We start from the raw sequence: 25,638 nt of genomic DNA, 5'->3' as shown, positions 1-25,638 counted from the left end.
AATCCGAATAGGTGTTCTCTAGAGCAAAATCCCCTCAGTAATTAAATCTAATTTGAAGGTCCAGGAGAGCCCGAAAAAAAATTAAATTTAAATTCAAATCAGGAAAAGTTATTTATTTTTGCAAAAACTTTTTTTATTATTAGTACAGCCAGGTAAATAGTAATAATACTAAGCCAACTATTGTAATTATCATGAAAACAATACAAAACGGACCTCGAGCATCAAATTCATCAGCCATTCCTAAATCGCTTTATCCAAGTTGTACCGATAAGTACTGTGTACTGAAAACAATTCAATTTCCTGAAAATGTTTCAATTTTCCACCCCAAACTCACTCTCAAAAATGTCCTCGTAATGAAACAGCATCTCACTCATCAAATATCCGGGATAATCCAACACTTCGCTCCCTCCCATAGACGTTGGTAAAGCTTCCTCAGAGAGTTTCTCGCACAAAACGGTCCTGTTGGTACCATGAAAGTTGATCTGCAAGTTTTCTCAATTAAGACAGGTTTTTCGATCTGTTTGCACCACCTTTCTTCTGAGTTGCTCTCCTATAAACGGCTTGAAAATTGCGTACGCCATGTTAAAAAAAAACGCTTGATTTATAATGTGAATTCCGTTTAACCGAACAGGAGCACATTCCTGCAAAATGAAAGAAAAGTTGCACGTCCGAGTTAAAAAGTTACACTTGTGAGTGCGGAAATTACTTGTATCCAGTCGACGATAATCTTGGCTAAGCTGGGGGATAATTGGGTTACGTGCGTCAAGGAGAATCCCTCCATGTTGATGATGACATCGACTCCACCGACGTGGGTCTTCGGCTCCATCATGGCGGTTTCAATAGCCACGATAACACATTTGAAAATGTCTTGGATAGTGACCAACTTTGGGTTCCATTTCTCTAGAATCAAACGATCATATATGGATAAGACCAAAATTTTAATTAGGTACTTATACTCACTTCCAGCGTTAATCACCATTAGTCGAGACCCCGCAGAACTTCTAGTGGGTAAGAACACGATCACTTCATTATCAAATACGTGTTTGACGGCGTTGGGATGAACATTTCCGGCGAGTTTGGGGTATTTCGCCTTGAATTTGTAGTATTTGAGTATCTGGACAAGAAGAAATTAGTGTCTATTGATAGGTTTTTACACTTACGTACCATTTTAAATGCGTGTTCGGCGTTGAACTTGAGGGGCCTTAAGAATTGGAAAAGGAAATCGTCGTCTAAGGGAACTTCAAGGCGTTTTTCGGCTTAAAAAGTCACGTTAATAAAATGTTGGACAACTTTCAATATTTGCTGTGGAAATTGTAAAAATGATTGACAAATATCGGAGTTTTTTAATGGTAAAGGTAAAGTGTTGAACGATCGTGTCGTGGAGAAGAAAGTCAATAAAAGGCAGAACAAATTAGATAATTTGCATTACATAAGTAATTTTCAGAACTGCATGTTTCCACGAAGCATGCAGTTATTCGTGTAGTTCAGTATTTAAAAAGTGGAAAAAGCCGCCAGTTCTAAAGAATTTAGAATTCATTTAAGTACATATTTATTTATATAAAAAATTTACATTGTTCAATATTTACATTTATAAGAAAAGAATCGCTCGAATCCTTTGTATGCTTTTTCATTTTAAGACTACAATAATTCAGTATGAATAGTAATCGCAATGTTTTTAGTATTGTCTTCAAATGTGCACGTGTTTCCATATCTGAATTATTAAATTCTTTCTGTTTCTATTTCTTAACAAATTGTATTTTAATCAGTGCCTGCGTAAAAGAAAAGATTACAACTTTGTACGTAAAAATCGTCGTTTAGCTTCATTTTTAGTTGATTTTTTGATGATTTTTGCAGATTTTAAGCACATTTTACCCGATTCCTCCAGATTTAACGGTTGACTGATTTTTTTTGGTAATCTTCTGTTCATCTTTAGATTAAAGAATTCGTCTTGTTTGACTTACGCTTTATAATTTTGCATTTTCAACCATTTACTAACCAGGTCTACATTAGTAACTTTCCCAAATTTCATTGCTCATAAAATTACTAGAGTTCCAGCCCTTGACCTATTTTTTTACCAAGTTTTGATTCATCTTCAAAATACAAAATTTTAAAATTTGACTCGTTTGCTCAAAAATTTTGTAACTAAACACAGTTACTGATCAAGTTTAAATTAGTATTTCTCCTACTAAATTAGTATTTCTAAATTAGTATTTCTGCTACTACAATGAAAAATATTTTCATTGTAGTAGCATTAAAATTATCAGAGCTGCAACTTTTTGTATTTTTTTTATAATTATCTGTTCATCTTCATATTAAAAATTTCCAAAATTAGTCCTGTTTGACTTACAGTTTTGCAATTTAAGACAGTTAATAAGCAGCTCCAAATTAGTATTCTGTCCAAATTTGATTACTGTAGTTGTAAAATTATTAAAGTTACAGCCCTTAACATATTTTGTCAGAACATTTTAACTCATGTTTAAAATAAAAAAAATTCAAAATTTGTCCTGGTTGCTTTAAAATTTTGCAATTTAACACAGTTACTAACATTCTAAATTAGTAACTTCCCTAAATTTTAATGCTGTAGCATTAAAATTACAAAAGTTACAATTTTTTTTTTTTGGAAATTTCCTGTTTATCTTCAGATTAAAACATTTCAAAATTTGTCTTGTTTGACTTACGCATTTGCAATTTAAGGCAGTTAATAAGCAACTGTTATTTTTTCAAATTTAATTGCTGTGGCGTTAAAATTACCAAACTTACAGTCCTTTTTACATATTTTTTTCAGACGTTTTTGATTCATCTTCAAAATAAAAATTCCAAAATTTGTCTCTTTTGAACTATAATTTTGTAATTTGGCACAGTTAATAAGCAAGTCGAAATTAGCAACCTCCCCAAATTTGATGGCCATGCTGTTAAAATTGCCAGTTACACTTTTTTTCTTAACAAAAAATGTTTTATCAAATTTTCTCAAATAACTCTGAGTCTTGACCTGATGAAACAAAACGCCGAAAATTTGTTGTTATTTGCTTGCTTACACCTTGAAGTTCAATTCTAAAGTTACACAGCAAAAATTATAATTATTCAGCAGGTGATTTTTTATTGAACATTGATTTAAACAATACAGAATACATTTCAATTTGAACAGTTCCCCGAATAATGAACATTATCAGATGCGCATCTATAGCGATTTACTGACCTTTAAAAACCACCCAATCACGAATGAGCATGTCAACATCCGTCTATTGTTGTTAAAGTTCAAGAAATATTAAATTTAAAATGAGTTTATGGTGATATTAGGAAAACACAAAGCAGAACTGGGCAAAATGGCTGTGACTTCGCCTCGAATTAAGGTCAATTGTTTAAGGCTGATTTGGAGTCTTATTATTTGACCCCCATGATCCACGACGCTTTTTTTTAAAAACATTTAATTTCATTTTTTTAATTTCCATTTGGAATGAACAATCGTGTTTTGGCACATTAGCGGAAATATAAAACGTTATTTAAAATTCCGATGAATTTTGAATTGAATGGTTGATATTATTGATTCAGACGTACACAATTAACGTGACCCATTTCTCTAGACTAGTCAATTCTGTAGAGGTTAGACTTACTTTAAAGTAAAAAAAATGATTTTTCCATAAATATCTCCCCATAAGAATCGGATTAACACCCACAAATTTTCAAAAAATTTACATTACAATTTTAACGTTAATGCAATGAAACTTGGTGAACTCTTTACTTTAAATGCGTTTATGAAGTGTTCTAATTTTTAGAATTTTAGTCTAAAAAACAAAATTTTTAGAAATTTTTATTTTCGAGTCTGAAAATCCAAACTGTTTCTTCTTAAATTTGGTAAATCCCACAATTTTTACGTTAAAACAATAAAATTTGGTGAGCGTTTTACTTAGTTTTATGTCAAAATTGACAGATGTCAAATTCTGGGGGACAGTGGAGCCAACCTTGACATGTTAAAATTTCCAAAACTGTCAAAGTAGACATTCGAAATTTTGGTCATAGCCTACTCTAAATTGTTTTTAAATCACACATCAAACGAGTCCTTAAGCGAAATCATGCAAATGAAATATGGTTATTGTACCCGAGTTAAATGCTATGCTTTATCTCCAACTCTAAAATCTTCAATCAGTGCAAAAATATTATATTTAGTGCATAGCCTCTCCACAGAAGTAATTTATTGTTTGAATTAGCATTGAGCGCAGTATTCGGTGTCAATGTTAAAACTCAGTGTCAAATTCTCCACCACTTTAGGAAAACCGTTTTCTTTTCTCCGGAAAAACTTAATCACTTGAAAAACTGTGTCAAACAAGATTTTTCCCACAAAAAAGGAGGCAAAGCGAGATAAATTCCCACACCGGATATCCGTGTACACTTACCAGATACGTACTCTTTAATTTTCCGCAACGCCTCTTCAACAACCTCAGGTGTCTCTCTCAATTCATTCTTGGCACGTTCTTTGTAGTTTTCGTCTAAATCCTCCAAGTCGAGCCTCATTTGATGTTTACCAATTTGGATGAATGGCACATTGTTTACATCTTTTTCGACACGTAACACCATCGCACTTGATTTTTTTTCAAATGACAATTGGATGAACTACTGTTGGCGAATCGGTAAGTACGAATGTTCTACGATCATTTAATAACACTGTACGCCCCTCTTTGTGTCCTTAAAATGAAGTCACGTCCATTGTTTGTGAGTACGATTTGTTATTAGTCACTGATGTGTCTATAACGATAATGGAATATTAAATCAACGGCAAAGGTTTCTGGAATTGTTGGAGAGGATGGATGGAGCGGCTAGAAAAGTAACCAATTATTTAGTAGAAAGTCAGTCAATTGCGTTATTACATCAACATTAAGTAATTAGTAATTAGTACTAATTAGTCGTCGTCCGAAAAATTATAGGATTAGGTACTAGTTTACGGACGTTTTGGGCAAAAAGAAAATAAGTAGCAAAATTTTGATTATCTGGTGTTATTATTATTATTATTATTATTAATAACATGCGATGGCAATCAAAAGTCTTTATTCTCATTTAATTGAATTTAATGTTTTGGAAAATTGGAGGTACATATTATCAATTTGTTTATGCGCGATTGTATAATGTTTATACCAAAGTTGTGTTTTATTAGTATAACGCAGGGTCCTAATTCTACGTTTATCGGAGAATTAGGTAGTTTTCTTGAAGCACTTGATGAATGAATAAAACTCTATTTTTATTTTAAATAACGAGGTATATTAATAACGTAAATGGTAAATTGAGTGAAGTATTACAAGAATTGATGTGATTATTGAACGGTGGTTGATTTGGTACTTATTCTCTTACAACTATACAGAAAAATCTTAGAAAGAAGTAAAAGAAGAGAGGGTAGTTTTATGTAGATGTGATTGGTAGGAAGTGAAGAAGTGGGAATCAGTAGCAGGTGGCGGACTAAGGGTTCGGGACTTTCTCACGCCTTTGCAGGTGGCTGGATCAGAGTTCGGGAATGTTCATGCTTATTAGTAGTAATTAAAGAAGTATTAATATGGTCAGACCAACAGGATGTAAAAAGTAATAAAATCAGAGTTGGGGATCAAGACAGGGGTGCGGTTTAGACAAGAAGAAATAGCGAAATATTAAGAATTACATACAAGTCTGATTAGAGTCGCAACATATAATATAATACTCAAGGTTTTACGATATCGTTTAGCGTGCATAAAGTGGCTCTTTATGGATGGCGTCTGTAATGACATGACAAAGTAAAACGGCCGCTTGTCAGAGTCAAATAATTATGATTAAATTGATGTCAAAATGCAATTTCACTTCTTGTTTGCGTTGTAAGCTTTTGTTTTAATGTTGTTTTACATACCTACTTTAATTTGTAAATGCGCACATGTTGTAGCAATTTTAGCAAATTTGCTAACATTCGCACTTTTAATGCTCGAATCTAACTCTCTCAATGAGGCCCAATAATTCAGGTTTGCTCCAGAGATAAGCGAGATATCGAGCAAAGAAGCTTGACATAACATGAATACATAAAAAACGCGCAAATAGTTTTTTTTATCTGTGTTATTTTTCGAAATATATTTGACATTCTTTTAGTCAAGTTTTATTCGAAGAAATTAAATTTTCTACTTTCGGACTCAAATTTTTTGCTAGAAAATCGCGACAACTTAAAAATTCAAACGGCCATTACTCAGTTGTTTGTTGTTGTTATTTTAAAAATTGGCAACGTTACAAAGTTTAATTAAAAAAAAACAAAAATGTTAGTCCGATTCTAAACAAAAAATTTTTAAAATGGATTTGCTTCACTCTAAATTTTTACAATTTATCACAGTTAATAAACGATAAAAAAGTAGTAACTTCTTCAAATATCATTGCTGTGGCTTAAAAATTGCCAAAGTTACAAATTTTAATGGAAAAAAATCAATAGTTTCAGTTCGATATCACAATAAAAATTTGCAAAATGGATTTCATTTCTTCTAGAATGTTACAGTGTATTTCAGTTAATAAACAATGAAAAAGTAGTAATTTCCCCAAATCTCATTGCTATAGCATTAAAACTGAGAAAGTTACGAATTTTAATTGAAAAAAAAAACAAAAATTTCAGTTCGACATCAAAATAAAAATTTTCAAAATAGGTTTTCTTTGTTTTAGAATTTTACAATTTATTTCAGTTAATTAACAATGAAAAATTAGTAATGTCCTCAAATCTTATTGCTGTAGCGTTAAAATTGCCAAAGTTACAAATTTTAAGAACAAAATTAAAAAATTTTATTCGATTTTGCAATAAACATTTTTAAAATGGGTTTGCTTTGCTTTAAAATTTTACGGTTTAGCAGAAATAATTAATGATAAAAAAGTAGTAATGTCCCCAAATATTATTGCTGTAGCGTTGAAACCGTCAAAATTACGAGTTTGAATTGAAAAAAAAAAAATTGTGGTTCCATTCTAAAATCAAAATTTCTAAAGTCGGTTTGATTTGCTTTAAAATTGTACAATTTAGCACAGTTAATAAACAATAAACAAGTGGCTGTAGCTTGAAAAATGCCAATGTTACGAATTTTAAAAATTCTGCGTAAAATAAACCATAAATAAATGAGCAATCGACTAAAGAAAGTTTACATAACATGTCACTACCGCTCGGAAACTTCAAATAAACTATTTTTTGTACTTATTATTGTTTTATTGATTGTATAACTTTTAATATCAGTTCTTGTTTAGTACAATACTCCTCTACTTCCTCTTCCCAAAAGTATTCAACATCTTAATATGATCAATATGACTTTCGATGCAAGGATACCAGTCCTTGCCTCCATAGTCGATTTTGGGCATCTCTCCATCATAGTCCTTCGGCAAATGGGACGGCGCCATATGTTTATGCAAACTGCTCATTTTACTCCCATGGAAGAAAATCTAAAACACCCATAAGAATAAAAAACGAAACAATGAAAAACCACCCATCACACTCACTCTGTTCTTTAGTTTCTCTTCAATAAACGGCTTGAAAATCGCCCAAACCATCTTAAAAATGAAGGGCTGCTTCACCATGTGAACTTCCTTCAAACGGAGCGGCATGGCCTTTTGGATGAAACCCAACAGCTTCATGCTGAAGGCAGGCGACAAAGCGCCGATTTGTTTCATTCCTAGATTTTCGAAATCCATGATGACCACCACTCCATTGACTTGAGTCTCGGGTTCTAGCAGAGCTGCCTCGTGGATGAGGTAAAACATGCGGAAGAGTTGGTCAGCGGAGACTTTGGAGACGTCCCAAGAGCCTGAAAAAACCATTTTTTTGACTCATTTCTTTAGTAGTTTGCAAAAAGTTTTACCTCCCACGTTCACCAGGAGGACTCTTCGTCCTTTGTCGTCGCGGTTCGTGAGGACATTGACGACGTTGTGCTCGGTGAAGGCCACTTTCTCGTCTTCGGGGAGGAGGTTTTCCAGAAGGTCCTTATATTTTTCTCTAAAGTCACCGATGCGCTTCATCTGGAAAGGGAAAAAAGTCGCATAAGTTCTTTCTATTTTCTGGGATTTTTTTTGAGATTTTTAAATGAGAACTGTCGTTGAAATTTCCACAAAATTATCCGTTTAACAACGTCAGATTATTCTCAAAAACAAAAGACTGTTTCATCAATCAAAGACCTGTCTTGAAATTTCCAACTGATAATGAGTAACGATGAGTTGAAAGGAGTAAAACGGATAGAAAAGCAAAAAATCGTATTAATTTGATAACAAAACTGTCAAGTTCTTCTATTTACTTAAATTTATTTTTTATATCTCTGAGTGATAGTGCAACAATGGAGTGACCTGTCAATGATTCTGATCGAAATCGGCCCTTCAAATGTTGCGTAAGTGATAAAAAAAAATTATTTTATAGCTTTCTCACATAGTAACAGAAATTAAAAAATTGAAAAATTAAAATCAACTTTCCAAAATTTTGAACGGCCATAACTCTGTTATTTGTTACCGTACGTCAATTTCTAGTTAGGATTTAGAGTCTGCGCTAAATTCTGCGTAAAATGAGCTATATTAACTTACATTTGCTTCAAAAATAAGCGAGATATCGATTTCAGAACTTTGACCTAATTTTAGTAGTGCATTTCTTCCAAAAATTTGAACTTTTGACTTTATAAAAATTTAAGAACAAATTCATATTTAAAAAAATGCAAGGAAAACGATGCCGAAAACCGTTTCTTTCAATCTGTTGTAGTTTCTAAGATGTTGAGCACAAATGGTTTCGACCTTCAAAAATTTTGCCCTCAAGCGACAACCCAAAAATTCAAGCGACTATATTTGTTGACAAAAATGAAAAATTCTTGCGGTTTTAGTTCCAGTGTGACATTCTGCGTAAAATGAGCCTAAATTTGTTGATTTTGCTTAATAAATAAACGAGGCATTGGCCAAAAACTGTTTTGAAGAGGTCATTTTGGGGTGATTTTCAATCACTGTTTTCAAGGTAGAAACAACGTTTAATATCTTTGTGTTTACATGATGAAAAAGGAGCTCGCAGTCTACCCACTGGCCAAATTTGAGATCGATCGGACAAATTGTCTACGAGTTATGGCCAAAAAACAAAAAAATTGAAAAAATTTAATTGCTTGAGTCGGATTTTTTTTTCGCGAATAATCGACTATCGAAATTTTAAAACTTTAAAAATTAGGAAAAATGAGGAAAAATGAAAATCAACTTTCCGAAACTTTGATCGGCCATAACTCAGTTATTTGTTGTCGAATCTGAATTTAAAGAATTTAGCTATAATAACTCAATTTTACTCAAAAAATAAGCGAGATATCGACCTCAGAACTTTGACATATTTTAATTAGTAAGAAGTTTTATTCAACAAAAAATAAAAAAATAATGACAAACGATGCCAAAAATTTGTTTATCTTTAGGATTCCCACCTGCAATCCAATTCCCCGATATCATTTACAATAAAAAATGCCAGATAAGCACGAAAAACAATTATTGTTTGATAACTTAAAACTTAAAGTGTTTACAAAACGTTCGTTTCATGTCAAAAGGTGATCTTTCCCTTACTTATCTTTAATCAAGCAATTTATAAAAATTACTATAAATTTAGAATTGGAAAATTGTGTTCACGTGCCCATTCCCAATTATTCTCGTCCTCTAATTCCACGCTTCCACGACCTCAAAATTTGCTAAAACTTACCAATTCGTAGGCACTCTTGGCGTAAAATTTGCACGGCCTCAGATACATAATCAGCGTATCATCATCATCCTTGAAATAGATGCTGGGATCGTTCTTGAGGTACTCCCGGAGTTCCGTCAGAGCTTGTTGGACAATTTCCGGAGTTTCCCTCAACTCCTTTTCGGCGACTTTTTTTAGTTCTTCGCTGAGCGGGGAAGTGTCCAATTCAAAAGGAGGAGCCATCTAAAATCAAAATTGTCCTGTGGATTTGGTAAAGTCAAAAATAAGTCCACTTACAGTGACCGTCGTGTGTATTCTCAAGAGCACTGCGAAACACAATGTTTGATAAAGTCCAAACTGAAACCTTATAGAAAAGTTTTATCTCTCTTGAATACTATGGAGTTACAAAGGTCAGATTTAGAGTTGATTATTTTAAAATAACAACCATAATTTTATCAGCTATTACGTGTCGAAGCCGGAGATCCATCAAACATGAAAACGTTGATAAATTGTGACATTTTGTTGTGACAATCCTCATTTTCTTTGTTGGTTTCTTCGGTGGTAATGACAACCTGGGAACGGATTTCTTTCAATGATTTTTGGAGTTTGCCCTCGCAGGTACTACCAAAACCTGTCAAGTCATCACTTAGCCTCAGATAAAAAGTCAACATTTTTCCAATCGTGGACTCTTCTGGTACTAAAATGGAGCAAAAATTCAACGATTAAAGTACCTGACGTTGCTATTCGAATTATCATGTTTGGTGTGTTTGCTAATCAACCGCGTGATCGGTTATTTTTATTCCAGTGTTAATAGCCTTATAAAAACTCGGCCGATAATCGAGAAAGTTCGACGTCTTATCCATCCCTTCAGTCTCTTTTAACCCTTTTGTGATTAGATTTGCTCGCTTTCCGGGACCTGAAACGACCCATGGGTTGATAAAATGAAAAAAATTGGAGCGAAATGAGTCATGTTGGAGTTTCGTACGATGGAATCTGACTAACATTCTCAATCTCAAAGTGCAAAGGTTGCTTTGGTACGATTTGTCACCAAGTCGTTAAGGAATTGTGGTCTAATGGTAGAAAAACAAGATGAGATTTAGACGGATAAAGTGGTGAAGTGTACTAAATTTCGGAATTTCAGAACAAAAAATAAAAATTTTAGAATTTTTTTGTTTCCAAACTTTTTCGTATTAAATTTTATAAATCTTACAATTTTAACGTTAAAGCAATAAAATTTTGCGAAATTTTTACTTTAGATGCGTTTATAAAGTGTACTAAATTTTAGAATTTTAGACTAAAAAACAAAATTTTTAGATTTTTTTTGCCAAGTTGGACTCAATTTACAAACTTTTTCTTAGTAAATTCTATAAAACTCGCTCATAAAATTATGCCACCTGACCCCAGTTAATTCTACGCTCATGTATCTGTTAACCCCTTAATCAGTGTGGGAATTCCCTAAGACCTACGTCCCAGAACGCAAAGCCACCTTTGAGTCACTCTGTGCATTTGTAACCAATATTTTTAATCTTACGTAATATCTACTTTGGAACTTATCAATCAATAATAAATAATGCTCAAAATAAAATAAATTGAAGTGGCTGCATGAACATGACATAAACAAGAACAATTAAAATATAAAGTGTAACAGGAGATAAGATAGGAGGATTGTAGAAATTTCCTACACGCCTTCACTTATAAGAACCAGTTTGTTCTTTTGTTTTTTTAAGTACACAAAAGAATGAATCGGATTTCAAAAGTTATCTGGAATAGAAACGCATTTGTTGATTTAGTGCTCTCAATTGATTACTTTTTATTATCAGATGATTTGAACAATTGTGCGTGGAATTCATTTTTCAAATTCATGTGAATTACCTCATAAATTTATAACACTTAAATGCTAACAAATCTGTTTTAATCAAATATTAAACTTTCCGAGTTTGAATTTAAAATAAATAAGACTTTTCGACATCTGACATTCCCTACCTAAAAACCCCTAGATCTAGGGACTTTTGCCACATCACTTGCTTTAAATTAGGTGCAAAAATTCAAATTATTTGTTGACTTGAACTTAACCCAACTTTGATCAGGTTCTTTGTGTATTTCTCCGCAGTTTACTTTTTGTTACAGCAAAATGAGCCAAGCACACTTCTTTATTGAGGATCTGCTATCTGCAAAAATAATTGAGTTGAATTTTGTGAATAAGTCGGTAAATTTCACAGTTGTCACAGTTTGTGAAGTAATTACAAGAGTCGAACAAATACGCGACGAAAATCTTATTTTTTTTATTTACGCGGTTGATGATGGCACAGACAGCATCAACTGCGTGTTATGCGTAGAACCAAAAGGTGCCCAATGTATTGAAAAAATAAGGAAGGTTGCCATGACGCAGCCTCAACTTCCGGAAATGAACATGCTTAAATGGTCAACTCTAAGTTTTGAGCGACTCAAAAATGCTACTAAAGACTTCAAAGTTGGTGATGACGTGGAGTTAATCGGGGAGTTAACACAGGAAGAAGATTTAAGATATATGCAGATTGAGTGGATTAAAAAACTCAATGTTTGTGAACTAATAGCTAGCCGTAAAAATTGTTTTTGGTTCTATCAAACAATAAATTCCTAATAAAAGCAACGACTATTTCATTACGTAGGCCACCAACTATGTCTATAAAAAGTCCCTGAAAGTTCCATTCGCCTGTGTGCAACGGTCTTGTTGGCGGGGATTTACGGACCTAAGTAATTGTGCTAAGTTCACACAAGTCTAATAGCGCCTTATTGGAGAAAACTGGAATAAATCGTGTAATACCGCGAAAATGAAAACATTTTTGGAGCTACGTTTTTCGTGCGCATGCGTCAACATATCAGTCACATGGTTGAATTTGACAGATGACAAAAACAACACAATTGTTTGACAGTCGACAGCCAGAGACGTCACTCAGTTGCTAAATACTAGTTGAAAATTGTTTTTTAAGCAGTCCGTCACAACAAGATGCCTGATAAGTGTATTATTAGAACCTTTATCGCCTTATTTTAATAAAATTAACTACCGAAAACTGTAATTATGATCGAGCAAAACTTCGTGGAAATCAACCAAATTGATGGATTTTTATCGTTTATTTGGAGTGTAAGTAGCCCTGTGATTTGTACAGAAATCCGAAATTGTTTCAAGGTCGTTTGGTTTTATTATTTCATATTCTTTCACTTATGGTGTTGAGCAAGGCGAATTGGGTAATTGGAATTGTTTCAGATTGATTGGATGGACCCCTGGCTTATAGCACTCCTTACTTTTCATATTACAATTTTTATTATGGCGATATTTACAAGAAACTACGGAAATTTTCAGGCTCTATTATTCTTCTGCCTTTGTAAGTATGAGTGAGCAGTTAATTTTATGTTTATTTTCAGTGAAATGGCCATAAAGGTGACTTCACAACAAACTCATAAAAGGCTGAGTTTTAAATTTCAGAGAAACTTGGTAGATACTTGCAACATTGTTATCTCTAGTTAGGGCGGTATTGTTATAGCACCTTTACATTATTGAATAATTAAATATAAATAACAATTGTTCTCATAACAATTGTTTATTAACGCCCAATGAATTTTTTGACCTATTTTGCTGAGAATTAATTAAGGCTATCTCTTCATTTTTTTTCTATCAATTTATCAAGTATTTACCTGTTCACTAATTACATTTCCGACCTTGGAAATTTATCATATTATAATGCGGTGTTTACATACTGACTCGTTACTTTTGTAAACAAACGAACAGGATAATTCCAGCATATTAAGTAAATTAATTATCTTTAGCTACTAAAAACCGAATAGGCATTAGTAAGTCGTTATTTATTGAATTATTATAATTTTTGGAAATCATTTTTTAATTGTGGGATTGTTTACTCATTTGCGATATTAAACCGAGAAGCTTTTTATTGCAGTATCGGGGCAAATATTAAGATAACGCTGGCCACGTTTTTATGTCATAAAAACAGTTTAGATTAGATACAACAATTTAAATTCTAATTTAACAATTTCTCTTCTCTCATTGATTAACAATTTCGAAAATTTTGCGATACGTAATAAATAATATTTTTAATTGTTTTAGTACTCCTTGTATACTTCTCTGAGAGCATCAACAAACTTGCTTCCAACAACTGGAAGATTTTTTCACGACAACAGTACTTTGACAGTAACGGACTTTTTATATCAGTAGTTTTTTCTATGCCGATTCTATTGAACTGCATGTTGATGGTGGTAAGTATAGTTAGATTTACGTTGGTAGGACTGTTGTTTTTGTCGGGTTGGCGATAGATTTGAGGTAACAACGGTGTTTTTTTTTCGTCTAGTTGCCTTTGGAATTTTCTTGTTTGCCGCTTGCATTGTACCGTGTTTGAACTAGATTTGTTTTGAGACATTGCTCCATATCACCGGAATTACGGCAGATAGGAAGGTGCGGTTTTCACCTCGGTTTTCTCGCGTTTTTTTTACATACGAATCCGCTCTTACATTTCCTCCAAAATGGAAATTTCAAACATTATATCTATAAATACAGCGTGTTTCAAAATGATTTTCATCTACTTACTTTTGCAATGCAATTTCTTGTGTGCCGCTCGCATTGTACCGCGTTTAAATTAATTTTTGTGAGGTTACGTAACATAATCATCATTTTTGTAAAGCGGCTAATCAAAGGCGACTAGATATGTATTTGATATATTTTTTAGGGAAGTTGGCTGTACCAATCCACGCAGCTCATGAAGAACTTGAAAGTAGCCCAATTGAAAGAAAGAATCCGAAAAGAAGAGAAGCTGCAACGGTCAAAGTCCAAGGAGGCGTAAAAATACTTAAATTTCTGTTTGAACTTGAATTTTCGTTTATTATAAAAACACTGCGCAAAGTGTAATTTTAGGTGTTTGGTTTAGTGCTAAGTTTTATTCGCCACTTCGACTAATGGGCATTTATGTTTCTTTTATTTATAGTTACCTAACACCATTTAATTTGAAAACGTGATATCTCTTAATTGACAAGATAGTGTGAACATTACATGTAAACTAGTCAATTGGAACTTTCTTATTGCCATTTCGTTCTTGGACGGAGTACCAGTAGCTGTAAGGTTTTTTTATTAATACTTTTAAGACTGATCAGTGGATTTTTGATGCGAGTGATTGCACAATAAATTACTTCTTTGTATGTATTTTTTATTTCCAGCACAGTTGAATTACATATTTATGTACATTGAGTGTCTCAGAGTGCAAAATATGTCTCTTTCCAAAGCGAGGCGGTCATTGGTTTGTTTATAGAGGACGGGAAGCAGGACGGTGCATAGCTCTGAAAAAGTGGTCTCATGTACAGAGTGTTTTTTTTCCACAGCTCTAATCGTGTAACCGTGCTATGCTAAATTGAAATAAAGCTAACTTTACAAGAATTATCTACAATACGACACTGAAAAAGTCACGTCGTTGTGTGGAATAACAGAACGCCGTCCCGGTGCAACTAATCGCGGCCTACTATCATGGACCTCGTTTATTACTCAACACTAACAATCTTGGCAGACAAATAACAACCATAAAGTGCTTAATAATAGCGACTTGATTTAAACCTGCTAAAAACACAACGCTACTCAACCTAACACTCTACTGAAGAAATAAGGGTAAAACGATCGCCTTTGTGGACGGGTAAGTTGTCGTTGTCTGTTGGGTCTCGGTTGAGCTTCCGGTTCGGGCTCCACGGGGTCGGAAGGCGGCACGACGCTCCCAACTTCGTTCTTCACTTTTAACGGCGCTTCAGTGACTCTCTCCCGTTTCGTGGTGACAAACATCTTCATTTCAGTCGTGTTGGTGTGGTTCCATTTGATTTCGACGTGTTGGTGCTTGGAGATGTTACCATCATGGACCGTGTTGGCCTCCGGGAGCTCTTTTCTGAACGTTCTATTGAGTTTTACCAGAGAGTCGGAGACGACGGGGAACATCTCCACTTCTTTGGAGAGAACTTTGGACTTGGAGTTTGATTTTTTGGCTTCGGCGTCTTTGATCATGTGCTTTTTCAGTTTATTGTCTTTCTTCATTGATTTGTTTGTGACGAAGTTCGAATCGAACGGCGGCTCTTTGTGGTAGATTACGGTGGTGTAGGCGTCGGTGGGGTCAGTTTGGGGGGTGCTGGGGGCTTTGAGGTCGTCGGAGGTTGTCTCGTTCACCTCGATGATGTCGAACATTGTCCCTACAACACCAAAAACGACGTAGACACCACAAAACAACTCAGAATTTTGAAATTTGGTACAGTTAATAAATAAGTTAAGAGTAGCAACCTCCCCAAATTTCATCGCAGTGGCACAAACACAACCAAAATTATAAAATTCTATTTTGAACTTTGATGTTTTTCTGGGTCCGTCTTAAAAATAAAAAGTTCCAAAATCTGCGTCTGTTGCTCCAGAATTTTGAATATTGACACAGTTAATAAATGGGTGAAGAATAGCAACCTCCCCAAATTTCATCGCAGTAGCGCCAACACAACCAAAGATACAAGCTTTTTTATAAAATTTTGGGTTTGCCCCAAAAATAAAAATTTCTAAAATCTGCGTTTGTTGCTCCAGAATTTTGAAATTTAACACTCTTATTAACTGAGTTAAGAATAACAACCTCTGCAAATTTCATCGCAGTGACACCAACACAACCAAAGTTACAAATTTTTATTTTGAATTTTAAAACTTCTGGATCCATCCCAAAAATATAAATTTCTAAAATCTTAATTAAGTCTGTTGCCTGAGAATATCGAACACTGTTCCTACAACACCAAAAACGACCTAAAAACCACAACCCCACTCTCTTACCATTTTCAATGATACTAAAGAGCTGCCCCTGCGAAATCGCACTGGGATACTCCGCCGTGTCCTCCACCTCCCCTTTGGACTCTTCCGTGCTAAACGTGCTCCCGGACTCGCTTTCCGTGGTGACCTCCACCTGCGAAATCTTCACCTCTTTGTGATCAATCAGATCCAACGTAACTTCTTCAGGCGTCGGACTCGTCATTTCCGTGTCCTTCAAGTTCTTCGTGGATTTCTGTACTAACTCCGTCGTGCTCTTCGTCGAAGACGGACTAAGGGTGTCTTCAGTTTCCCGGCGATGCCGCGTCGGCATGTCATAGTCCACATCGATGGTATTCGAGGTCCACGTCCACGATTTTGTTGATTTACTGTGGGTAAGAGTCTCGTCGGGGGACACATCCGACGCCGTGTTTGACGAAATTGGGGATTTTGTTGATTTCTCGTCAAACTCGTCGGGGGATATTGAACAAGAGAGTTGCTTTAAAATGTCTTCTCGGTCCTGGAAAAAAAAGATTTGAAAAGGGGGTGGATGCGAATCTCAGTCGCGAGTTTTAATTAAAAGCGAATTCGGTTTGGGATTACTTTTCTTTTTAGCACTTATTAGCCTGAGGAAATAAAGAATTCGAAAAGGTAGAAGTCTTTTGTTCGCTGTTCTTTGAGCGGATTTAATTAGCTGCACGATAAACAAAATATTTCTCTGGTATTTTAGAGGGCTTTGGTAGTTTTTTATTAAAAGTCATTGCAACGCAACGATTTCTAACGTGAGAGACGTAACTTCGTTAGTCGTGTTACTCTCGAGTTGCATATTATACTTTTTCTACGATTGCGGTGCACGTAATTTTATAAAATTTTGAAACATTTTGGTTCGTTCTAATCATAAAAATTTCTAAAATCTGCGCCCGTTGCCTGAAAATTTTGAAATTTAACACAGTTAATTAATGAGTCAAGAATAGCAATCTCCCAAAATTTCATCGCAGAGGCACCAACACGACCAAAGATACACATTTTTATTTCGAATTTTGAAACTTCTAGGTCTGTCCTAAAAATAAAAATTTCTAAAATCTGAGTCTGTTGCCTGAAAATTTTGAAGTTTTGCACAGTTCATAAATGAGTCATGCATAGCAATCTCCCCAAATTTTATTGCAGTGGCACCAACACAACAAAAGATACAAATTTTTATTTTGAATTTTGAAACTTTGGGGGCTGACCTAAAAATAAAATTTTTTTAAATCTGTGTCTGTTGCCCCAGAATTTTAAAATTTTGTACAGTTAATAATTGGCAACCTCTCCAAATTTTATAGCAGTGGCACCAACACAATCAAAGAAAAAAAAAATTTATTGAATTTTAAAATTTTTGGGTCTGTAATAAACATAAAAATTTCTATAATGTGCGTCTGTTGCCTGAGAATTTTGAAATTTGGTACGGTTAATAAACGAGTTTTGAATAGCAACCTTCCCAAATTTCATCGCAGGAGCACCAACACAACAAAAATACATATTTTTTTAATGCATTTTTGAAACTTTTTGGTTTGTCCCCAACATAAAAATTTCTAAAATCTGGGCCTGTTGATTCAGAATTTTAAATTCCGCTCTGCTGTCAAACCCGTAATAAACAAAAAACAATTTAGATTAGAAAGAGTATCAGATTATAGGGGAGCCACTTAAATCCATAAAATTTGCACGTTTAGCAACAGATTAACCGTATTAGTCCCACTTATAATCTTTCTAAACCTGCTTCGGTGCCAAACTTTCCAGATCGTTACTGAATGTTGCATAAATGATTGATTAGCGGTTTGATGGCGGTCTCTAAGTTTTGACAAATTTGCGCGGAGTTATGTCTTCTAAAATTGATGGAGTACCAATTGAAACTTGGATATGAAACTAGTTCTTTTATTTTGTACGAAACTTTTTCGATTTTTTTCCTAATAAATTATTACTATGTATCGTCACTATGTATCGTCATGCGTCGGAAACTGTTCTAAAAATATTCTTGTATTTTTAGTTCCATCGATTACTTTTTAAATCTATAAATAAATCCGTTGAAAGTGTTAAATAAAGAAAGTGTTCTTAGTTTAATTTTTTTACTTACCGCTTCTCCTTTACACGCAATCCTTTTCGTCCCGTCCAGCCCGCAATCTGAGGTGAGTTCCAGCGCTAACTGCTCGGGAATGTACAAGACAGTTAGCGAAGGAAGCTCTGTCAGAAGACACCCTTTCGGCCCCAATGCCCACGAAGGAACTGTTAAAAAAATAATACAAGAAACTTACGATGTTTTTACACCTGCATATTTACCTGGTAGTTCGCAAATAAAAGACGCCACATCCGGTCCTCCACAGGTCATAGATTTCCACAAAAAGTCAGCAGCAGGATCCATGGCAACGCAAATACTTTCGGCGCTTTTAGGTATCGGCTGCTGCCAGTGCCCCTCTCCGCTTAACGCTTGGAAATTGCTGAAAACAACAACAAAACAAACAGAGGAGAGTCAATAAGTATTCACATAAATTTCAGTCAAAGTCTCCTTTCGGTATGATTGCTTGGCTCATTCATTATTAATGATTTGTTCAAGTGTTTGGTATTCTTGGAGTCGAATCGAAATGCAATCAGTGGACGTCTCAAATCTAATCTTTTGTGGCGAGCACTGAACGGTGTATTTCTAGCTTGCTATAATACTCACGTCCATTGGAAATTCGGTCTTTCTGGCGACTTTGACAGGCCGATCCATATATTTTCTGTAATATCCAATTCCTTCAAGTAAGCTCTGATGGCGTCATACTGAGAGGTGCTGTCGGCTGCAAGAACGAGATTTAAATGAAAATTATAGCTTTGGTAATTTTATTTAGAGCTCAGTTTTGAAGTTTAGAAGAAGAATTAAAGCTTTTCCCGGCGCATCCACCATTTTTGTAATGCCAAAATTAAATTAAAGCCGAGTCTGTTGCTCCAGAATTTTAAAATTTGGCACAGTTATTAGCAACTTCCCCAAATTTCATCGCTGTGGCGCGAACACAGCTAAAGATACAAATTTTGATTTTGAATTTTGAAACTTCTGGGTCCATTCTAAAAATAAAAATTTCTAAAATCTGCATCTGTTGTCTGAGAACTTTGAAATTTGGTACAGTTAATAAGTGAGTCAGCACGTAGGTCTTAGCGAATCGTCACACTGATCGGAGGGTTGATTCATGAGCGTAGAATTGTCTGAGCGTTCGGGGCATTAATTTCATTATTTGTGTGTTGGTAACAGAAAGCCCCGAAGGGGTCCTATTTGCTTGTGCAACATAAATAACAGTAAAAACAGGCGAGCAACATAAAGTGAAGCCAGATTTACACAACGGAGTCAATTTTGTTTAATGGCGCAATTTTCCGCATGATACGCCAATGCCTCCAAGGTAACTGTCAAGAATCTGTCATCCGTCAAAAATAATTTTCATTCTTAATTTAACGAATTGCGACCATCAGAAGACGTTTTAGCCGTTTTCGTCACTCTATTGTGGCCCAAGACAAACAATTTTTATAATTTTACTCTTGCGAAATTTTTTTCCGATTTGTTTACAACCGTCCGGTGTAAGAAATGACGCACTCCCAACTCAAATTTCCGATTTTATTAACACACCGCTTCGTCAACTTTCCACTTGCTCTGTTTCGGCAAATGCGCCTGCAACAAATTATTGAAAGTATCCACACAAACTAGTCCCGTTTTGTCCTTTTCCACCCCCGCAGCCCACAATTTTTCGAACAAACTCTCGTTTATCTGGTACCCAGACTTCTCGAACAACCTCTGGATGGTCTCTTTCTTCCTCGGGACAAAAAAATCTCGAAAAGAGAGCCCGTAATTGAAGTACACGCTCGGATTTAAAAGGATCGCCGCCGAGGACTCTTCCCCCAAATTCCCCATATCAGCCCTGTAGGCTCCGGGGCGTATTGACGGTACTCCGGCCACCGGAATATCCGCGTTGTTGATGATTAAGTAGTCACAAACCGCCGCTTGGGAAGAGGTGAGGTAGTACTGGTTGCGCTCCGGGATGTCGTGGATTTTGAGCAGTTCCACGGGTTCTTTCTGGAAGTTGAGAATATCCAGGAACTTCTCGTAGTTAATATGGTCGTTTTTAATAATCGATAGGATTGATAAGAAGGGTTCGAGGTTCCCCCGGTCGAAGGTAAATCGGTAACACGCACAAACGTCGTAAAATACGTGCAGAGGCAAGAGCCCACTTCTTGTAGTGTCGTAACACAGCAGCCGCTCCTCCAGATCCCGCAAGGTGAAGTCATCACACAACTTCTTCACACGGATTCTCAGTTTGTTGAATGCCGTCAGCCAACACTTGAGATCCCGCTTGAACTGACACGGAGGACAATTGCTGTCTTTGATCAGATCCTCCAGAGCGTACGAGTCCCGTTTCTTTGCGCTCCCAAACACAAAGTCCTGAGGGAGTTGTTTTGCGATGTTATTCGGGGTGAGGCACTCTCCCAGTTTACTCCGCGTCTTATTCAAGAAATCCGCTTGTATTTTATTTATAAAGACCACAGGGTCGTTTTTATGCCAGGTACAAGCGCATCGGACCCAAATCCCTCTAGGATCGTATTTACTGCGCTCCCCGAACCTCCTCCCCCTGTCAAATCCCGGGGACTTGTAATCCCGACAGATTCTTTCCCCGATGTTGTAATCATTGTGGGACTTCTTGTACAGTTCGTGGCCGATCTGGCTGTCCGTCAACACTTCATAGACTGTCTTCGGCGGGTTCACCAACTCTTTAACACTGAGGTCTTTGTTGTACTTCACTCCGAACGTCGTCTCCAGAGGGTTTAATCCTCGTGGTAATCCGGGGACGGCGTCTCGCCCTTTACCGACGCTTTTATTCCATTGGGTGTCGTAAGTCGTTTCTTTCAACTCGTTTATTAGAGTTTGGTACCTGGTTTTCACCTCGGGTCGCAGAATGGCTCTGCTCTCGGTGTAGATCCCCGTGCGCATTCTGTTGGTGTATGGCTCCCATTTGTAGGGAGGTTTAGTGGGGATGTCCGCTGCGAGCTCTAGGGCTTTGCGTGCATCGGTGGTGGAGTAATTGTGCATGCAATCGGCCACACTGAGCCCCATGCTGTCGTTGGCTTTTCCGGCGGCTAGAATCCGAGGAGTTCGGTCGATGTATTTGTTCTCGTTTCCGGCCATTGCAGAGGTTTGTAGAGTGACGTTTTTTATTGACGTTTGTTTGATTTTTCAGTTTTTGTTTTTTTCATTTTTTATTGCTGTGACATCAAAACAACCAAAGATACAATTTTTTTTAAAGAATTTTTAAACTTTTTGGTTCGTCCTAAAAACAAAAATTTCTAAAACCTGCGTCTGTTGCCTAAAAATTTTGAAATTTGGCTCAGTTAATAAATGAGTTAGGAATAGCAACCTCCCCAGATTTCATCGCAGTAGCGCTAAATTCTTAATTTTTTTTAAAGAGTTTTTAAACTTTTTGGTTCGTCCTAAAAACAAAAATTTCTAAAACCTGCGTCTGTTGCCTAAAAATTTTGAAATTTGGCTCAGTTAATAAATGAGTTAGGAATAGCAACCTCCAAAGATTTCATCGCAGTAGCGCCAACACAACAAAAAATACTATTTTTTTTTCCAATTTTGAAACTTTTTGGTCGGTCCTAAAAATACAATTTTTTAAAATCCGCGTCTGTTGCTGCAGAATTTTGAATTTTGTCACAAGTAACAAATGAGTTAAGAATAGCAACCTCCTTAAATTTCATCGCAGTTGCGCCAACACAACAAACGATACAATTTTTTTTAATACAATTTTGTAACTTTTTGGTTCGTCCTAAAAATAAAAATTTCTAAAATCTGCGTCTGTTACTGCAGAATTTTGAAATTTGCCACAAGTAACAAAAGAGTTAAGAATAGCAACGTCCTCAAATTTCATCGCAGTAGCGCCAACACAACAAAAGATACATTTTTTTTGACGTTTGTTTGATTTTCCAGTTTCAGTTTTCTTAATTTTTGCTGATAAACTACACTTACCAGTTACTAAGTTGGCATGATGGAATTGACAAACAGCGTCTGCTTCGTACCACGAAATTCGATCTCGAAAATAACGGAAAAATACTGGGAATCCTTCCTCTGGAAGCATCCATGTGTTGCTGATGTTTACCTGGAAGAAGACCCTCATTATAAGAAACGTCAGCTTTGAAATACAGTTTTTGTTGGTAGCACTGTTTATCACGTCACAGCATGTCACATTGACAAAGTTACCAACTATATGATTGTTTTTTCCTCTAAATATGACACTTTCCAGTTTCTATTAATAGAAAATTAATGAACTACCTCTAGAAGAAGGAGAAAATGAAAGAACAGCAAAGTGGACTGCCCAAAGATGATTAATGAAATTGATAATTGGGTTCTATTGATTTGTGTTATTGTTGAAGTTTCAGGTTCTGGAAACTACACATTTATGATTATAAAAAATCGTATTTGGGGGTAATTTGGTTCGCTATTGAAACGGTGACAAAGCAAAAGCGAATAATACACTAAACAGCATTCTCCTGTTATTGTGCTTTCAACTATCTATATAAATGTCCACCCAAGGTCACAAATTTTTATCGTTTTTTTTCGTTCCTGTTGCAAATGTTGCAATGTAATGGGCTTTGGGGAACAAAAGACGATCGTGTTAGTTCCGTCAATTAATTTAGTTTTAATTAGTTAATTAAATTTGTAGCGTTTTTAAACAGCAGTCGCATCTGAGAAAAATTTCATTTTAAATGTAAAATTCTGGGGGGACAATAATGCCAACCTTTGTTAAATTTTGTTACTTTTCTTGTCAAATGCTCAAGACGTCAAGTTCGCAAGGTGTCAAAATCTCAAATTCTTAGAAACTCAAATCGTCACTTCTTTAAATTATATTAATTCTTAAAATGCAAAATTATCATTTTGCCAAATATTCAAATTCTCTGTCTCAAATTCTCATTCAAATGTTCAAATTTTCAGTTTCCCAAATCGTCAAATTGTCAATTTTGTTGTTACTTTTCTTGCTGTCACTGTTAAATACTCAAAACGTCGAGTTCGCAAAGTGTCAAAATCTTAGATTCCCTGAAACTCAAATCGTCACTTCTTTAAATATTAATTCTTAAAATCCCTAATTGTCAATTCGCCGAATATTCAAAATGACAAATTTTTGAGTCCTCAGATTCTTAAATTTTCAAAAGCTCGAATTCTCGTGATTTTAAATTTTATCGGACTTCTTCGTTGCCTCAAATTCTTTTTCAAACTGTCAAATGTTCAAATTCTTAAGTTCCCAAACCCGCAAATAGTCAAATTTTGTTAGTTTTCTCGATGTGACTGTCAAATGCTCAAATTTCCATCGCCTCAAAACGCCAAGTTACATAATAAATAATTTACTTAAGATTTGAAATTTAAGTACGAGTTTAAAATGTGTAAAGCGCCCTTTATTAATTTCGTTGTTTTTGTCACTTTTGCCAAAATTGATTCAAATTTGCACGTCAAATTGACAGTAATGCCCAGACTACACTCAAATTTTCAAAATGTTTATAAAATGATTTAACATTAGCAGAAAAATCCGAAATACAAGCCTTAATATAGAAAATACAGTCGGCTTAGTTTGCAAGTGATCACTTTGACAGTTATTTCGTTATTTAAGGTTGGAATTTTGATGAATTAACTTTGGACATTTTAAGATGACAAAGTTGACATCATTGCTCTCCCAGAACTTGGCATTTGCCAATTCTGACATAAAAATTATAAATGTCGTTGTCAAGCCTACTTTGAAAGCCTGTTTTACACAGCTGAATTTTTTTTAAAATGTCTTGTCCCACTTAATTTTGGCCACCACTGAACTATAAAAAAATCTGAAGAATAAAACTGAAAAAACTGAATGAAAATTCAAAAAGACGTAAAAAGTAATATCATCTATGAAAGCACACGAAAATATTGACAATCTGACAACTTGGAGACAAGGAATAAGTTACATAACACCCCCAAATCACCCTTTTCTCTATCCTCTTTCCCCCCTTTTACTTTTCCAGGCGAATTCATCTAAAATCTATTTCAGGAAAAGCATTAGCACGTTGCTTTGTTGAAGTTTTCCCCCAGAACAAAATATAAAAAAACCAACACAAAAAATGCCACGATAGTTAAGTAGTTCTAAGTAAATGGAGCCAAACAAAGGCGACGTAAAATCCACAAGAAAGATTGATTGCTACTGTCGTCTTCTTATGTCTAGACCCCACGATGCTTTTGCGACTTTGTCAACTCCAATTACCATCAAGACTAAACCAAGCAAACATCCAAATTGGGTTCCAATTAAAAATTATTACGACCCTGTCTAATTATCGTAATTCGACATGAAAGGGTTGACGAACTCTTGGCATTGTCTACGCCATGCGTATTCCTGGATGTTGACAATTTTTTAAACAAACTTATGACAGCACTGCCCCACTTCACCAAAATACAAAATTCATAACACCATCAATTTCAAATGGTCTTTTACCATGGGCATTTACCCCATTTTCGAAATTTCACTCACCGCTCGTGCAGAAACCAACGATGTCAACACTGTAATCACAAACACAGGGAAATAGACAGCGGAAAACTCCATTTTAGGTTGGTTAGTGTATTGCGCTCGACTAAAGCTCCTTTAGATACTTGAAAAAGCTATTTTGGGTAGTTGCAGGACTCGCTGCTTTGACGATCGATAGCGCTGGCGTGCAGGCAAGCACGGCAGGAATCTGCTTTTGTGGCGTCGGAGGACGAAGATATATTTTTTAAATGTTGCAATAAATCCGTTTTTATGTCACTGAAACTTGTTCTGTTTTAAAAATGGTCGAAATCGAAGGTTTTTGATCGGTTTTGGTGGTTGGGAAAGACGCTCCTTTTATTGATTGTTTCCATTGCCACATGTCAAAGGTGTTTTGCTCATTGTACTAGTTTATTATTTAGGTGTATCCCGCGTAGAGGAGAGCAGGGAATTGTGATTTTATATGCAGATAAAATCAATGAATTACGATAAAACGTGGTTTCCTCTAATTTTTTATTATTGTAAACTTGAATCGGCCTTAACTCTGTTATTTGTTGTCGTACGTGGATTTTGAGCCCTGATTTGGAATCTGCGCGAAATTCTGCGTAAAGTGAGCTAAAATAACGCAAGTTTGCTCAAAAAAGAAGTGAGATATCGACCTCAAGTTTTATATC

The 25,638-nt window shown here is 35.3% G+C and overlaps 5 protein-coding genes across 5 annotated transcripts; 1 reads left to right on the top strand and 4 right to left on the bottom strand.

Moving 5' to 3' along the window:
- Positions 1–92: 92 nt before the first annotated feature.
- On the bottom strand, positions 93–4,749 carry LOC148174674 (alpha-tocopherol transfer protein-like). The gene is made up of 7 exons (XM_088035802.1): positions 4,392–4,749; positions 1,165–1,256; positions 961–1,114; positions 707–900; positions 531–641; positions 335–482; positions 93–281 (listed from the first exon to the last, which is right to left on the bottom strand). Exons 1-7 carry the CDS (start codon positions 4,570–4,572, stop codon positions 241–243), a joined length of 921 nt encoding a protein of 306 aa, XP_087891928.1. The 5' UTR covers positions 4,573–4,749; the 3' UTR covers positions 93–240.
- A 2,409-nt stretch (positions 4,750–7,158) lies between these two features.
- On the bottom strand, positions 7,159–10,050 carry LOC148174673 (clavesin-1). The gene is made up of 5 exons (XM_088035858.1): positions 9,944–10,050; positions 9,668–9,889; positions 7,827–7,983; positions 7,468–7,772; positions 7,159–7,410 (listed from the first exon to the last, which is right to left on the bottom strand). Exons 2-5 carry the CDS (start codon positions 9,887–9,889, stop codon positions 7,231–7,233), a joined length of 864 nt encoding a protein of 287 aa, XP_087891984.1. The 5' UTR covers positions 9,944–10,050; the 3' UTR covers positions 7,159–7,230.
- A 2,466-nt stretch (positions 10,051–12,516) lies between these two features.
- Positions 12,517–14,827, top strand: Tmem18 (transmembrane protein 18). Its single transcript, XM_088036432.1, has 4 exons — positions 12,517–12,767; positions 12,891–13,008; positions 13,746–13,894; positions 14,362–14,827. The coding sequence occupies exons 1-4, from the start codon at positions 12,705–12,707 to the stop codon at positions 14,473–14,475; spliced, it is 444 nt and encodes a 147-aa protein (XP_087892558.1). The 5' UTR covers positions 12,517–12,704; the 3' UTR covers positions 14,476–14,827.
- Positions 14,819–25,134, bottom strand: LOC148174670 (uncharacterized). Its single transcript, XM_088036431.1, has 7 exons — positions 24,974–25,134; positions 22,456–22,585; positions 19,132–19,246; positions 18,750–18,907; positions 18,547–18,695; positions 16,464–16,956; positions 14,819–15,853 (listed from the first exon to the last, which is right to left on the bottom strand). Exons 1-7 carry the CDS (start codon positions 25,043–25,045, stop codon positions 15,258–15,260), a joined length of 1,713 nt encoding a protein of 570 aa, XP_087892557.1. The 5' UTR covers positions 25,046–25,134; the 3' UTR covers positions 14,819–15,257.
- LOC148174671 (EF-hand domain-containing family member B-like) lies at positions 20,056–21,615 on the bottom strand. The gene has a single exon (XM_088037310.1). It carries the CDS (start codon positions 21,613–21,615, stop codon positions 20,056–20,058), a length of 1,560 nt encoding a protein of 519 aa, XP_087893436.1.
- Positions 25,135–25,638: the final 504 nt, after the last annotated feature.

This window comes from Gnatocerus cornutus, chromosome 5, assembly GCF_029298725.1.
Source record: "Gnatocerus cornutus isolate USDA-ARS CGAHR chromosome 5, icGnaCorn1.1, whole genome shotgun sequence".
NCBI lineage: Eukaryota > Metazoa > Arthropoda > Insecta > Coleoptera > Tenebrionidae > Gnatocerus > Gnatocerus cornutus.
This window is presented reverse-complemented; position numbering and strand designations above follow the sequence as displayed.

Coding starts and splice junctions, on each gene's coding strand:
- LOC148174674 (XM_088035802.1), bottom strand. CDS start 4,572: ATGGTGTTACGTGTCGAAAAAGATGTAAACAATGTGCCATTCATCCAA. Junction 901..960: donor AATGGTGATTAACGCTGGAA/GTGAGTATAAGT, acceptor GTTTGATTCTAG/AGAAATGGAACCCAAAGTTG. Junction 483..530: donor GAGAGCAACTCAGAAGAAAG/GTGGTGCAAACA, acceptor GAAAACTTGCAG/ATCAACTTTCATGGTACCAA.
- LOC148174673 (XM_088035858.1), bottom strand. CDS start 9,889: ATGGCTCCTCCTTTTGAATTGGACACTTCCCCGCTCAGCGAAGAACTA. Junction 7,773..7,826: donor CCTCCTGGTGAACGTGGGAG/GTAAAACTTTTT, acceptor TGGTTTTTTCAG/GCTCTTGGGACGTCTCCAAA. Junction 7,411..7,467: donor AAGAGAAACTAAAGAACAGA/GTGAGTGTGATG, acceptor TGGGTGTTTTAG/ATTTTCTTCCATGGGAGTAA.
- Tmem18 (XM_088036432.1), top strand. CDS start 12,705: ATGATCGAGCAAAACTTCGTGGAAATCAACCAAATTGATGGATTTTTA. Junction 12,768..12,890: donor TTTTATCGTTTATTTGGAGT/GTAAGTAGCCCT, acceptor GAATTGTTTCAG/ATTGATTGGATGGACCCCTG. Junction 13,009..13,745: donor TCTATTATTCTTCTGCCTTT/GTAAGTATGAGT, acceptor TAATTGTTTTAG/TACTCCTTGTATACTTCTCT.
- LOC148174671 (XM_088037310.1), bottom strand. CDS start 21,615: ATGGCCGGAAACGAGAACAAATACATCGACCGAACTCCTCGGATTCTA.
- LOC148174670 (XM_088036431.1), bottom strand. CDS start 25,045: ATGGAGTTTTCCGCTGTCTATTTCCCTGTGTTTGTGATTACAGTGTTG. Junction 18,908..19,131: donor AGACCGAATTTCCAATGGAC/GTGAGTATTATA, acceptor TGTTGTTTTCAG/CAATTTCCAAGCGTTAAGCG. Junction 18,696..18,749: donor TTTTATTTGCGAACTACCAG/GTAAATATGCAG, acceptor TTTTTTTAACAG/TTCCTTCGTGGGCATTGGGG.